This window comes from Monodon monoceros, unplaced genomic scaffold, assembly GCF_005190385.1.
Source record: "Monodon monoceros isolate NGI ecotype Baffin Bay Population unplaced genomic scaffold, NGI_Narwhal_1 Super_Scaffold_3, whole genome shotgun sequence".
NCBI classification, from domain to species: domain Eukaryota; kingdom Metazoa; phylum Chordata; class Mammalia; order Artiodactyla; family Monodontidae; genus Monodon; species Monodon monoceros.
The window spans coordinates 61,255,143-61,269,701 of record NW_021703780.1 but is presented as its reverse complement, the minus strand read 5'-3'; the positions used below and the strand labels follow the sequence as shown (position 1 = coordinate 61,269,701).

Below are 14,559 nucleotides of genomic sequence, written 5' to 3'. Positions count from 1 at the left end.
AAAATTTCTTTTATATGAAGGTGAAATATACTATATATAACACTTCCAGTCTGGCTAGGTACATGTGAAATGAGAAGATCAACAAATTAGCTTTGTAATCGAAGTAGAATGAAATGAATTTCCAAGAGTGAAAACCCTCCAGAGAAAAAGCCTTGATATTCTTTCAGAAGATGGATTCTGGTTAGTACCAAGAGGTGGGTGCAGGCTGTAGGGCAGATACTAGTCATTCAAATGCAGGTGTGGAAGAAGAAAAGTGCTTAGAAATGGGCTAATTAAGTTACTACAGAATCTAACTGCCTATGGGGTGAGAGCCAACAAAGTAAGCAGACTCCAGCTGTAGAGTGCTGAAAAGCCTCAAGAACTAAGGACTTGGGTAGGGGATGAGGTGGGGCAGTGAGATTAACTGCAGGGTTGGGGGTAAGAGTAAGGCGGTTCAAAGTCTGTGTAAGGAACAATCAGATCCCTACCCAAACCTAGAGTCCAGGTACCTCCCTAACCATATGATTTAATGCTTACAGCAGTTCAACAAGAGAAGACCTGAACTCCAGAAACCAGGCACAGCTGAGGACCACAGTGAGTCAAGTAAAGTCTGGAGACACAGAGAAGGTCTGCTTACAGATTGGGAAAATCATCCACCCTCTTCCTCTGCCAGGTTCCCAGAAGGCTAAAAGCCAAGCATCCCACTCCCCCAATTCCCGAAAGAGCTATGAATACTGTCTCTGAAGAAACTTACTGGCCCAAAAGAAAAGACCTGCAAATGCTGACATTTAGGGCACCTCCCCCAAAGAAACAGTTGAGTTCCTGCACAATCACTCTAGTGAAGGCCACCAATTGACAAATCCTGACCCACAAACAGACCCTTCCAATCCATTTTTTAGTGCCTCATTCTCAAACATGAAATGACAACCGAGGATCACCAGATATTTGAGCTAAGCTTCCATCACAGAAGACACAGAACGAAACAAAGAGAAAAATAACTAAGTAAACAAACTATGCTGAGAACAGAATAAAACTTCAAAACACATTTATAACTGGTAGCCTGAGAGAGAAGACATTGCACTCATGAAACAAAAATACCAAAAAGAAGGAGGGGGAGGGGGGGAGAAGGAGATTCAGCAAGCAAGAATATGTTTTTGGACTGACGGCAGAAATAATTATTTGAATATTCAGTAGAAGGAATGGAAAATAAAACCGAAGAACTCTCCTTGAGAACAGAATAAAAAGATAAGAGCTGTAAAACAGAAAAGCATAGGAAGGAAGAAAGGGGGAGATGGAAAGAGACAGGAGGGGGAGAGAAGACAGGAAGAAAGAGAGGGGCACAATCCAGCATGTTCAACATCCACTTAGCAGGAATTCCAGGAGAGTACACAAGAAAAAAATTTATCAAAGAAATAGTGCAAAAACAAAGAAGAAACCTCAAGCCAAAGGACAAGTTTCCAGATGTAAAAGGCCCACCAAATATATGAAACACACACACAGAGGCACATTAAGTGTAAAACTCAAAATACCATAGAGGTACAATCCCAAAGTTTCCAGAAAAAAAAAAAAAACTAAGAGAAAGAAGTGCTGAAATATTCAACAGCCACACTATTGGATTATTCAACAGCAACACATTGGACTATTCAACAGAAAGGTCTTTAAAATTCTGAAGGATAATAATTTCTGAGAATTCTCTACTTAGTCACACTAACAAATAAACGTGAGGACAGAATGAAAGCATTTTCAGATGTGCAGTATCTCAAAAGATACTTCTCTTTCACTCTTTCTTGGAAAGAAGGAAAAGATGTTTCATCGACATGGAGTAAATCAAGAGTTAGACTTGGAATCCAAAACAGGAGAGAGGTAAAAGAAATTCTCATGATGATGGTAAAGGGAAGTTCCAGGACAATGCAACAGGCCTAAAGAACAGCCAGTCCAGATTAAAGCAGAGGGGATAGGGCTCCTGGAGGTAAGCCTCACAGAAGAAGATGAATTGACAGTTACCATCAGCAGAGGAGTTTTACTGCTGTCCCAGAGACTGAAGATTAATTAGCAACAGGTAAAGAAAAGTCAAGCAAACTTTTTAATTCAAGGAAAAACAAAGCATTTTTATAAGGAAATGTAATTATAATACATTACTGACTTCCTTTGAGTCATACCTACACAACCATAATAATGTGAACACTGAATAACCACACTGAGAGGAGAGGAAAGGAAGAGAGGTATAAAAGCTAAATTCTCATCTTCTTAAGTAAAAAGTCATCATATGACTGAAACTGAAAAACAAATCAGGAAATAGCAGTATAAGCATGTTGTTTAGAAGTGTAAAGCAAAATACCAGAAGAAACTGCTTAAAAACATGAAAATACTGGGACTTCCCTGATGATCCAGTGGGTAAGACTCCACGCTCCCAATGCAGGGGGCCCGGGTTCAATCACTTGTCAGGGAACTATATCCCGCGTGCTGCAACTAAGAGTTCACATGCCACAACGAAGAGTTCATATGCCACAACTAAGAGTTTGCGTGCCGCAACTAAGACCCAGCACAACCTAAATAAATAAACATTGTAAAAAAATGAAAGTATTGATAGATGCCTCTGGGACAGTGGGAGTTGGGAGTGCTGAAAAGTGCTCTTTTAATATATAAGCTTTGTGTTACTTAGCTTTAAACCATATACTCGTATTAGATTATAATAATTAAGCGTAAAATTAATATAAAAATTAAGCTTAAAAAGGTGTTAAAAGAACAAAAATAAGAGTAATTGTGGATCAAGGTAAAGAGTTCTATCTAGCCTAAGGGCTCTGGGACCTTTGCTGGATCTTACCTCTCAGAGAGATGTTGCTAGAATCTAAGTTGCTGGTGCTGCCACCAGGCTGCTCTGATAAATGTTATTGAAAATGGCTTAAGAATTGGAGCAAGAATTGGAGATATGAACAGTGACTGCCAGCTAATCAACATTTCTAAGAAGACTAATTACAAGTAATCGCTCTAATTCATCCAACTAATAACAGCAAGTGTCATCCCAACTCAGCTATCTACATATGCCTTTGCTGCCTTCCTCTTCTCCTTTCCCTCCTTCCATTTCCCACCATTGTTTAATTGGCCTTAATACTGATCTGAAGTGTGTTTTATGTAATAAATTTTATTCTGTAAGCTTTATGCTCCCAGGTTTCATTTCAAAAGCTCATGAAATTAACTTTAACTCTCTAGCACTTACAGTCAGAAACACTTGAGTAAACATTCAGGGTATAATTTTTGCTCGGGTTATGGTTTTATTGTTATTTTTGTTTTTAAATCTTCACCAGGGACTTCCCTGGTGGCGCAGTGGTTAAGAATCCGCCTGCCAATGCAGGGGACATGGGTTCGACCCCTGGTCTGGGAAGATCCCACATGCCGCAGAGCAACTAAGCCCATGCGCCACAACTACTGACCCTGCGTGACACAACTACTGAAGCCCGTGCGCCTACAGCCCGAGCTCTGCAACAAGCCACCACAATGAGAAGCCCGCGCACCACAACAAAGAGTAGACCCCACTTGCCTTAACTAGAGAAAGCCTGCACACAGCAATGCAGACCCAACAACAAAGACCCGATGCAGCCATAAATAAATAAATTTATTTATTTATTAAAAAAAAAATCTTCACCAAACAGGCTACCAAGCCTCTGCAGACAAGGACTCTAAGCTTATCCATTCCCATTGGTATTCTCACACAAGATAGTAAAAGCTCAATTTTCTTAGAGAATAGAACATAATTAGTCAGAAGACACATACATTAAGTTGTTATTTCTATATGGCCCTTAACTAATGTTTTCTTTGGCTCAGTGACAGAATAAACGGAATTTTAAAAATTGTTTCTTTTCTTTTAGCTAAGGAAAGATCATGAGAGGTCAAATTTTAACTGGATTTGAAGTTATACTGTAACTTATAAGAAGAGAAAGAGGAAGTAGGGTGTTCTCTAAATAGAAAGTCTACAAAGTATCACTAACACCAAGTTCTGCCTGGAGTTTTTCCAAAATTAACCAGTCAACAGGCTCAGCTAAGTTCTCAATGTAATAAGTACATGGAAACCAAGACAGAAGACTCAGTGATGAACAAATATCTAGGCAAAATCTTCTCCCTGTTGCAAAAAGAATGGCCCTCAACTGGTGTGATGTTTCTCATTTCAGTAAAACTCTCTCACATTACTTATTTATGAAATAGATCTTAGAAGTTAAAGAAATTCCCTCCAAGAAGATTATCTGGTCATTAACTATGCTGTTGATATCAAATCTCTAAAGTTCAAAGTAATACTGTATACTAAAATAAACTGGTGAGGTTATCAGAATCCAATAGGTATCAACTATTAACTAACAGAACAGGAATACTACCTAGTTTCTTTCAAGACAGGGGATTTGATATCAACCCAGAGTCCTAGTTTCTGTTAAGATGACACATATTTTGGAAGATATATCAAAATAGGCATGAGCTTGCACTCTCTCTTCTTGATCCCAGAGACCATGGACTTCAAAGCCTATTAAGCTTTGAAAATAAAGGCCCATGGAGATGTGTGGCCAAGATGGCAGAGCAGGAAGACCTTGACCTCACCTCTTCCCACAGGCACACCAAATTACAGCTCTTTACAGAGCAACTACTGATGAGAAAAACTGGAAGACTAGCAGAAGAGATCTTCTACAACTAAAGATATAAAAAAAGGAACAACAAAACGGGTAGGAGGGGAGGAGAGCCAGTGTAACCAAGACCCATACCACAGTGGGGGCGACCCACAAATGGATAATTACAACTGCAGAGGCTCTCCCCAAGGGGCGAGGGGTCCAGCCTCACATCGGGCTCTCCAGCTCAGGGTTCCTACATCAGAAAGATAAGCCCCTAGAACGTTTGGCTTTGAAGGCCAGTGGAACTTACTTTCAGAAGAGCCAATGGGCTGTGGCAAGTAAGAGACTCCACTCTTAAAGGACACACACAAAATCTCACATGCTCCAGGACCCAGGACAGAAGCAAAAATATGAAAGGAGCCTGGGTCAGATTCACCTGCTGATCCTGGAGAGGCAGGAGGCAACTGGCTCACCCTGGGGACAAAGATGGTGGCAGCCATCTTTAGAAGCTCACTCTACCACAAGGACACTGGGGGTGGCAAGTGCCATTTTGGAGTCCTCCTTCTAGCTTACTAGCACAAGGACCTGGCCCCACCCACTGCCTACACTGGCTCCATCAGCATCAGTACCAGGGACACCTCAGGCCAATCAACTAGCCAGGCAGAGACACAGCCCTACCTACCCACCAGCAGACATGCTCTCTTATGCCCCAAGACCCAGCCCTGTCCACCAAAGGGCACAGGACCACCCCTAGACACCAGGGTCCCAGTACTAGCCCCAGGATCCTGCCACCAGAGACCCTGGGACCCAGCTCAGCCCACCAGTGGGCTGGCACTAGCCCTAGGACCAGCCTCACCCACTAATGTGTAGGCACCACCCCTGGGATGCCCTAGGTCCCCGCCCCACACACCAGTGGACAGACAACAGCCCCAGGACCACCGCAGCCCCACAGCCTGCCATATCAGGACTGAGCCCAGCCCCCTGGGCCCGGGCTCTGCCCACCAGCAGGCCAACACGAGCTCTGGGACACCATGAGCTCTGCAGCCAGTGGATATAGCCAGTAAAATCACCTACATCCACAATAAGTAGCTAAGGGATACACGAAACAAAAAGATATAAAAGATGATATCAAAAGAGTAAACATGCGGGGCAAGGAGGAGGAGAGGAGCAAAAATGCAGGGTTGTTAAAATGTGTCTGATGTAAGAGATCAGCAGCTTAAAATAATCATAGACAGACAGACTGCTATATATAAACCTCACTGTAACCACAAACCAAAAATCTATAACAGATATACACATAAACAAAAAGAAAGAACTTCTTTCAAGTGCACACGGAACATTCTCCAGGACAGCGTGCTTGGAAAACGAGACTGCTACATGCAAAATAATCAAAATGGACTACTCTCTCACACTATGCACAAAAGTAAATTCAAAATGGATTAAAGACTTAAACGTAAGACCTGAAACCATAAAACCTCTAGAAGAAAACAAGAGGCAGGATGCTTTCTGACATCAATCTTAGTAATATTTTTTTTGGATATGTCTCCTCAGGCAAGGGAAACAAAAGCAAAAATAAACAAAAGTAACTACATCAAACTAAAAAGCTTTTGCACAGTGAAGGAAACTATCAATAAAACAAAAAGGCAGCCTACTGACTGGGAGAAGGTATTTTCAAATGATACATCTGATAAGGGGTTAATATCCAAAATATTGAAAGAACTCAAACAACTCAAGATCCAAAAAAAAATGAACAGGGACTTCCCTGGTGGTGCAGTGGTTAAGAATCCGCCTGCCAATTCAGGGGACATGGGTTCGAGTCCTGGTCCCACATGCTGCAGAGCAACTAAGCCCGTGCACCACAACTATTGAGCCTGAGCTCTAGAGCCTGCGAGCCACAACTACTGAGCTCTCGTGCCACAACTACTGAAGCCCGCGTGCCTAGAGCCTGTGCTCCGCAACAAAAGAAGCCACTGCAATGAGAAGTACACGTGCAGCAACTAGAGAAAGCCCGTGCACAGCAGTGAAGACCCAAAGCAGCCAAAAATAAATTTAAAAATAAATAAAGTTTAAAAAAAAATGAACAACCTGAGTAAAACATGGGCAGAGGATCTGAACAGACATTTTTCCAAAGAAGATATTCAGATGGCCAATAGGCACATGAAAAGATGATCAACACCACTAATCATGAAGGAAATGCAAATCAAAACCACGATGAGATACCACCTCTCACCTGTCAGAATGGCTATTATCAAAAAGACAACAAATACAATAAGTGTTGGCGACAATGTCAAGAAAAGGGAACACTGCACTGTTGGTAAGTTGGCGCAGCCACTGTGGAAAAGAGTATGGCACTTCCTCAAAAAATTAAAAATGGAACTACCATATGACCCAGCAATTCCATTCCTAATTATCTACAGAAAACAAAACACTAATTAGAAAAGATATACGTACCTTTATGTTCAATGCAACACTGTTTACAAAAGCCAAGATATGGAAGCAACCCAAGTGCCCATCAATAGATGAATGGATAAAAAACATGTATGAGATATACACACACACACACACACACCAGAATATTACTCAGCCATAACAAAACAATGAAATCTTGCCATTTGCAACAACCAATGGACCGACAGGGTATTATGCTAAGTAAAATAAGTCAGAAAGAGAAAGACAAACACTGTATGATTTTACCTATACATGGAATCTAAAAAACAAGTGAACAAACAAAACAGAAGCAGAGTTAGAGTTACAGAGAACAGAGGGTCGCCGGAGTGGAGGTAGGTAGGGAAAGGAAAGGAATAGGTGAGGGAGATTAAAAGGTACAAACTTCCAGTTATAAAACATAGTAAATGAGTCAAGGGTATGAAACGTACACTGTGGAGATACAGTCAATAACTATGTAATATCTTCGTATGACATAACAAGACTTATCATGGTGACCATTTTTAAATGTACAAAAATACCAAATCACTATCTTGTGTACCAAGAATTAACATAGCATTGTAGGTCAATTACACTTCAAAAACAAACTCATAAAAAAGAGATATGATTTGTGGTTATCAGAGATGGGCGGGAGGGGGGGTGGACGGGAGAGGTGGAATTGGATGAAGGCAGTCAAGAAGAGAGATGTGTGAGTAATCTGAATGTTCACTGGACTGTATAAACTACATATATCTTCATCACAGAATTGCTTAGTTTACATCTGTCCTCAAGATTCTATCACCTCTCCCTTGACTGACCTCACAGCTATGACAATGTTTTAAAAAGAAAGTCCACTTCTTAACTGAGGAAACAATGTTTCTTCAGATAGAAGCTGCAACCTGATTCACTTTCTGCCTTATACTATTTTCACCTGACCTTTAAAAGGAAAAAAAATGCTTTAAAGGTTTCCAATCATGGATTTCTGTTAATTGTCTTGCAATTTCAAACATCACTATTTGACATTACAAAGGCTTACACAAATGATTTTAAATGAAAAAAGGAGTTGCAAAATAGGAATATTAAGAACTGCCTGGATGTTTAAATAGTATAAATTTTAAATTCTGAACAAATCAATATTGTTTTCTACATCAAAAATCCATAATGAACATGTCAATTATTTTCAGTTGTTAAGTAACTCATTTCTATACCATGTCCGAGGACTACCGGAAAGTTCTTTTCATTTACTCAGGTGATCCACTGAGGACCTGCAATGCACCAGGCTTTACGTTAGGAACTGAGGACTAGAGAAGAAATCATTGTTAAGGTGTTTCTAATATGTTCTACATACTTGTAACCTAGTTGGAGAAACAAAGTATTTATTAATGACTTCATCATTTCTAGGCAGCAAAGTGAGTGGTTCAAACAGTGCTATGGCTCGATCATTCTTTCAGTCCTCGTGTCCATCAGACAGTAAGTACACTGCTAACGAATCATAAGAGACAGAATGTGAAAACTCATGTAGACGTTTGGTGTCTAGTTCCTGTGACAGTAGACTGTTATGGGAGCTCAGTGAAGGAAAAGACATTGGAAAAAAGGCTTCGCAGAGACGAGGAGTATCTGTTAAGTATGCTGGTTTCATCTACGCTCTTTCAGTCCTTATAATACTGTGAAGTAGAAACGTTCCCATTTTACAGATGAATACCCCATTCAGAGAGATTAAGTAACATGGTCAGGACACAAAGCAAATAGCAGGTGAATCTAAGTGTAAATAAATCTAAGTCTGTTCTGACTTAAAAAACCAGAGTTGTCTCGGCTCTACCATAGATGTGATCAGCATGTAAAGAGGGGAAGAGAGGAAGAAAACATTCTGGATAGAAAGATCAAAATAAGCCCAAGCTTGAAGCAAAAAGAGGGTGGCCAAGTCTGGTGAAAGGGAAAAAAAGGAAGAAAAAAAAAGCACTGGGCAGTTACGGGAAGTAAGGTTAGGGGATAGACTGTGAAGAGGCTAGAATACAGGTGGCTAAGAAATGTGGGCTTATTCCTGTAAGTCAATAAAATGGAACTGGAGATTGTAAGCGGGAGAGTAGAGGATGAAACTTAGGGCATTAGGAAGGTGAACACCACAGGACAGAGATGGACTAGAAAAAATGTATGGCATAACACAGAACAAATTTTTAAAATCCCAAGCACTTCGATATTTAAATAAACCCAATAACAATACTTTCATAATACAATAATCAAACTATCTCTTGTACGGATCTTCCTTAAAACATATCTCTAGGCACTTTTACAACAAATGGCCATTATGTCCTATAATTCTTATATGGATCAGAAACCACTTCCACCTCCAATGCATCTAAAAAAGAATACACCTTAGGTCGGAGGCCACATTTTAAAACCACGCCTCAGAGCAGCAAGGGCCAAACAAAAGAAATGAGCAGAGACTCCAACTCACAAACTCCTTGGCAAAGAAAAACAAAGTTGTAAAAAAGTTGTATCTTCATTTACAGGAGCATTTAGAACTATTTTTTTTTCAGGGAAAAAAGTTAAGCACTGAAAAATTAGAGAATGACTTTCATATAACCCCAGATTTACTTTCTCCCCCAAACAAATTTATAGTTTCCACTTCTCACAAAAATCAATACAAAAGCATCAGCGTCACCACTTCAGTGCCAAATTTCCTTTCTCTTTTATGGATATAGAGCTTTTTTTTTTTTTAAGGTCTGGACTAGTGTATTTATTGCCTCCTTGGCAGTTATCATCATAACTCTCAAGTTCTCCATCCCATTCAATCTTTGCCACAGGAAAATTCGATTGCATTTCGTAACCTAACGCTGAGCGGCAATCAAGCCAAGGCTCCATATTTCTTAAACACAACTGAGACCTGGTGTAGGATCACATTAAAACCCTTTAGTGACTATCAGGTAGACAACAATAACCTAATTAGCCAACACAGCACACGTGACACTGGCCCCGCCAGTACCTCAGTCAAAGGCACTTTCCTAGACTCATTCACCAACAAGGTGATCACCTTGTGATGGGGAACTGGGAGAGAATAAGGAAACCTAACAAGGAAAATATGGAGGGAAGTGTGCAGCTGGGGATTTTCAAGGGAATTACAGTGAAGATAAGTGGTAAGGGGGGTGGGCTGAGGAAAAAGTAATCTTCTTTTATGCAAAACATCTGATGTCGAGATGGCCTCACTTCCAATTCTGCAGCCCTAACTTTTAACTGAACCTTCCAGAAAGTTAAGTGAGCTTGAGGTTCTGGGGAGCATAGGAAGTGCCGAAACCACATCTTGATGTCCTCATATCCTTGTATAGGAAATGCGATACCTGTGCCTAAGTCCCAAGATGTTTTAACTTATTTAGGGATAGATAAGCTTCTCAATAATCACATCTGCTTCTGCTGCCAAAGACTTTCTGAGATGTGGTCACTGGATTTTCAGTCTAGAGGTAAAGCATTAAACACAAAGTGAGTAGAACAAAGTTATTCACAGACAAGAAAAGCATAGGGGCTGAGAGTAATGCTAAGGGAAATACATGTTTTTGCTTTTGTTTTAAACCCAGGACGAACCCCAAACCCTACAAATACCTAATTTACAACTCTAACAACCAGAGCCTATTTCTCAGAGCCTCAAGAGCTTGGCTTTACCGAAAAGTCAATTTACAGGGCCAAAATTCTCGACAGTAGCCCCTGGCTGTCCACGTGGACTTAACAATCTGCTTTATGCTTGGGCGGTATAATATTTAAAGACAAGTAAACCTTTTAGGGCCTTAAGAGTATTGACTGTACTTTAAATTTTTCATGCATCCTCAAGACCGGTCACGAAGGCTTCAATGCCCAGATAAAGGTTTATCCATTTGTGTGTGGCCTCTAACATGCTGCTATGGGTCCATGAAATAAGAAAAACTTCTCGTTTTCTCTCCTAAGCAATAAGGATAAATTTAGCCGCCACCTCTCCAAACAATAAAAAATAAAATAAAGTGGGGAGGAGCGTGCCCCGAAGGGCTACATCCAAACGGCGAGCCGGGCTCGCCGGAAGACGGTGCGCAGCTTCGGTCCCCCGCCGTGGGCTCTGAGGCCGAGTTGAGCGGAGAAAAGCTGGCGGGACAGCCGCTCCCGGGCCTGTGGCGACTCGGACGCGGCGCCGCGAGCGGCCGCGCCCGGCGAGTAAGGCGGGGAGCGCGCGGGGTTCCCACACCCGGCCCGCAGCCCCGGAACTCAGGAAGCCTCCCCGCTGCCGGCGGCCCACACCTGCCGCCCCACCCGCCGCCCCGCAGACCCCTTCGGGCAACGGCTTCCGGCCCGCGGAACTCACAGCTTCAGCCGCTCGTAGGTTGTTGCCGCCATCCTGCACCACGGCCTCCTCCCTGCTCTTTCCGCCCGCCCCGCCACCTCGAATACAGCGAAACCGGTCACCCTGGCACGGCGGCCGCAACGCCCCGCCTCGTCCCACCTCCTCTCCCTGCCCGGCCGGGCTGCTCCCGAACGGGAGGCGGCCGTGGACAAACTTAGCGCGCGCGCTATAGAACGCTAAAGGCGCAGTCCGATGCGGTGGATGGGAATGCGCCGAAGAGCGCCGTGACGTCACCGCTGCGGATTGGCGGAGCGCATGGTGGGGGGAAAGGCGGAGCCTTGGGAGCTGTGGACCAGCGCCGTGACGCCCGGCGCAGGGGCGAAGCGCAGCGCTAGTGTCGGGGAGCCTGTTGTAGATGCGTAAGGCGTGATCTACGCTACAGTGCTGTTTTTGTTAGTGCGGGGCCAGTGGCGCAATGGATAACGCGTCTGACTACGGATCAGAAGATTCTAGGTTCGACTCCTGGCTGGCTCGAGGCGTACTTTTTAGCTACAACTGGGTTTGATGTTACAGGATGTCCTTAGGACTCTGGTGTGAAGGTTAAATATCTTGAATGTTAACGCTACTGTGCCCGAAATGTCATCTTTTAAGCTGTGTTTGGAAGCCGGAGTTGTGTGAGGTGGTTTGTAAACTGCAAAGCGTCCTAATTAATGATGCACACGAGGAGACTCTGTAAATGGGTTACATGTGGGAAAACACACCTAGAATGGTGGTAGTTTGCAGTAGGGGGGCGTGCTGTGGCCCGAGGTTAGCTAGCGGATGACACAAAAGCGCATTTAAGGCAGCAGTTCTGGCACTTTTTCCCGTGGAGCAGAACCCCTACGGTGACGTAAAAAGCGGCACAGTCCCAGTTTACCGGGATCTGGTGAGCTCTGGGTCTAACCTGCCCCGGAGACGCGAACGCTGCAGTGCGGCTGCGCGCGTTAGAGGGGGTCCGCAAAGTGATCGGAGTCTGCAGCCCTGTCCCTTGAGAGCTCCTGGTCCCCAGTGAATCGGGAAACCTTAGCACATGGGTGTTTTTGCAGTACGAAGATCCCAGGTAATCTAGTATTATATATTACCCCTCATTCTATTGGCGCCTGGGTGGAAGACCTGAGAAGGACCGAAAGGTCTGTGGCGGAAAGGAGAGTCAAACCTGAAGAGTGGCGGAAACATCCGACACTGTCCACAACTAATCATTCAATCGATCAATTAATCTCTCCAATATAACGTTTTTTCCTCCTGAACAAATTACAGGAAACTTGTAAAATACAGAAAAGTACTGGGAATCAAAAAAACGCAAATTCCCATCCCGAGATAATTATTATTAACGTCATAATCCCCGCCCCCGCCGTCATTACTATTAACGTCATAATTTTTTTTCCTTATGGACTTTACTTTTCTTCCACACTTTTTAATATAAATCTACACACGTATTTTTTCCAAATTTGGGGTTTTGTCACAAATGTCTTTGTGTTCTCATTTTGTCTCCTTAGCTTTGGGTCTGAGATTTATGGTCATTAAACATTCTTTGAAGATAACCCATAAAAAAACTAGATATTTTAAACATTACCCTCTTTGTTGGGAATCTGGGTTGCTGTCACTTTAACACTTTTTTTTAAAATAATGCTATGTTGAATTATTTCTGATATCTTATAAATTTTTAGATGTTGAATGATCAGAGAGACATTTTTAAGGTCCATTTCATGGACTTTTTAAGACTTTGGCATATATTTTCAAGTTGCCTGCCAAAAAATTTAAACAAATACACATTTCCATCAATAGCATCAGTTTCCTTGCATGCTAACACTGAGTATTATAAATTTCATTATGTTTTTTTGCACTTTTCTTAACTGAGAAACGGAACTTCCTTTTACTTATATTACTTGATGTATATATTTTCTCTTGATATATGTACTCATTTTCTTCTTACAGATTTAAACTTTTAAGTATATTAAGGATATTAATTCTTCAGCTATCGAACGCATTGCAATTTTTAGCTTATCTTTTCCTTTTCCTTATAATATTTTTGAACCTCAAGTAATTTTCACTTTTATATATTCCAGTTTACCAATATTTACCCTATGGTTTCTTCTGTTGCTCTTTTCAAATTGTGTTTGTATCGTTTTGTCCATGTACTTTAACCCATTTGTAATTTATTTTGTTAGTTGTCCCAATGGAAAGATCAAGTAAGTCTTAAAACCTGTGACTATTATTGAAAAATTAAGAGCTCTAAGCTCGTTACTTGGACTAATTCAGTCAATTCCACAATAGTCCTGTAAGGTAAGTTCAGTTGTTATCCCCATTTTTACAGAGGAGGGAACTAAATTTGCTTACGTTCATTGAGCAGTTTGGTGGTGGAGCCTGAGTTAGAACTTGAATCCAGGCTTTTGACCCCAAAACCACCCTGCCCGAGGGCTTATTGTGCACCAGAGGGTTGACCACATGAGTCGACTCAGGGCTATTCCCTGTCTGGGTATAGATGGCAATCACATACCTTGGCTCCTCACCCCTTCTCCCATGCTAGTTAGCAATCGGGAGACCTCATCTCTAGTCCTGGGCACACCCTGGCCCAGACAACATTTCCCCTGACTACATCTTCATCCCTTGTAGCATCAGGGTCATAGAAAAACAGCAGCCTACATTTGTAAAATCGGAATAGCCACTCTCTCATTGCTTGCCCCTTCCCTCTGCAAGTCCTGCCTTCCTGTATGTGGTTGCCTTAAATCTAGAGGGTCACTCACCTCTGGAATTCTTTGGTCATAACCTCATTAGAAAAAACAGTAACATACACAAAAGGGAAGGAGACAAAACAACCACCATTTTGAGCATGACCTGAAAAGTCTCAATAATAAGGTCCCAGGTGAAGAAACTGGATGCTTGAAAGACTGAAAGACGATTCTCTAAGCGTCTCTCACATTCCTACACAGCTTGTGAGGGAGGCACTGCCTTACTTCCAGACTACCTTTTCAAGGATGTTTGAGTAGTAAACAGACTTGGATGGAAGAGATAGTGTCTCTCTCTGGAGCAAAAGTCAGGCAGGTTTACTGCCCATTTATAAAAGATTGTGGTTCTCTAAGCTTGGGTTTCCTCTTGTAACACAGCCCACCTCATATGCAGGTATCACCTGGCCCTCTTCACAGGGCCCTGTAGGAACTGGAGCTCAGGCAACTAGTGCAAAGGCTTACAGTGTGAAATGCTACTGCTGCTACTGTGAGTAATAAA

At 42.3% G+C, this 14,559-nt stretch overlaps 1 protein-coding gene and 1 non-coding gene across 17 annotated transcripts in view; one reads left to right on the top strand and one right to left on the bottom strand.

Annotated features, from left to right (window-relative positions):
* Positions 1–11,441, bottom strand: part of SACM1L (SAC1 like phosphatidylinositide phosphatase) — a 70,446-nt gene extending 59,005 nt beyond the window's left edge. For 13 of the 16 annotated variants that reach the window (XR_003796810.1, XR_003796818.1, XR_003796819.1 and 10 more), the window contains exon 1: positions 11,317–11,436. Coding sequence is in view for 2 of the 16 variants with exons in the window: in XM_029244081.1 (XP_029099914.1) it covers positions 11,317–11,348 (32 nt within the window). In the remaining 14 variants the exon portion in view is untranslated. Of the gene's footprint in view, positions 1–10,330; positions 11,113–11,316 lie in introns of those variants that run through there. The other 3 variants (XR_003796820.1, XM_029244083.1, XR_003796817.1) reach the window with 2 other exon arrangements.
* A 315-nt stretch (positions 11,442–11,756) lies between these two features.
* TRNAR-ACG lies at positions 11,757–11,829 on the top strand. Its single transcript has one exon. It is a non-coding gene; the product is annotated as a tRNA-Arg (tRNA).
* Positions 11,830–14,559: the final 2,730 nt, after the last annotated feature.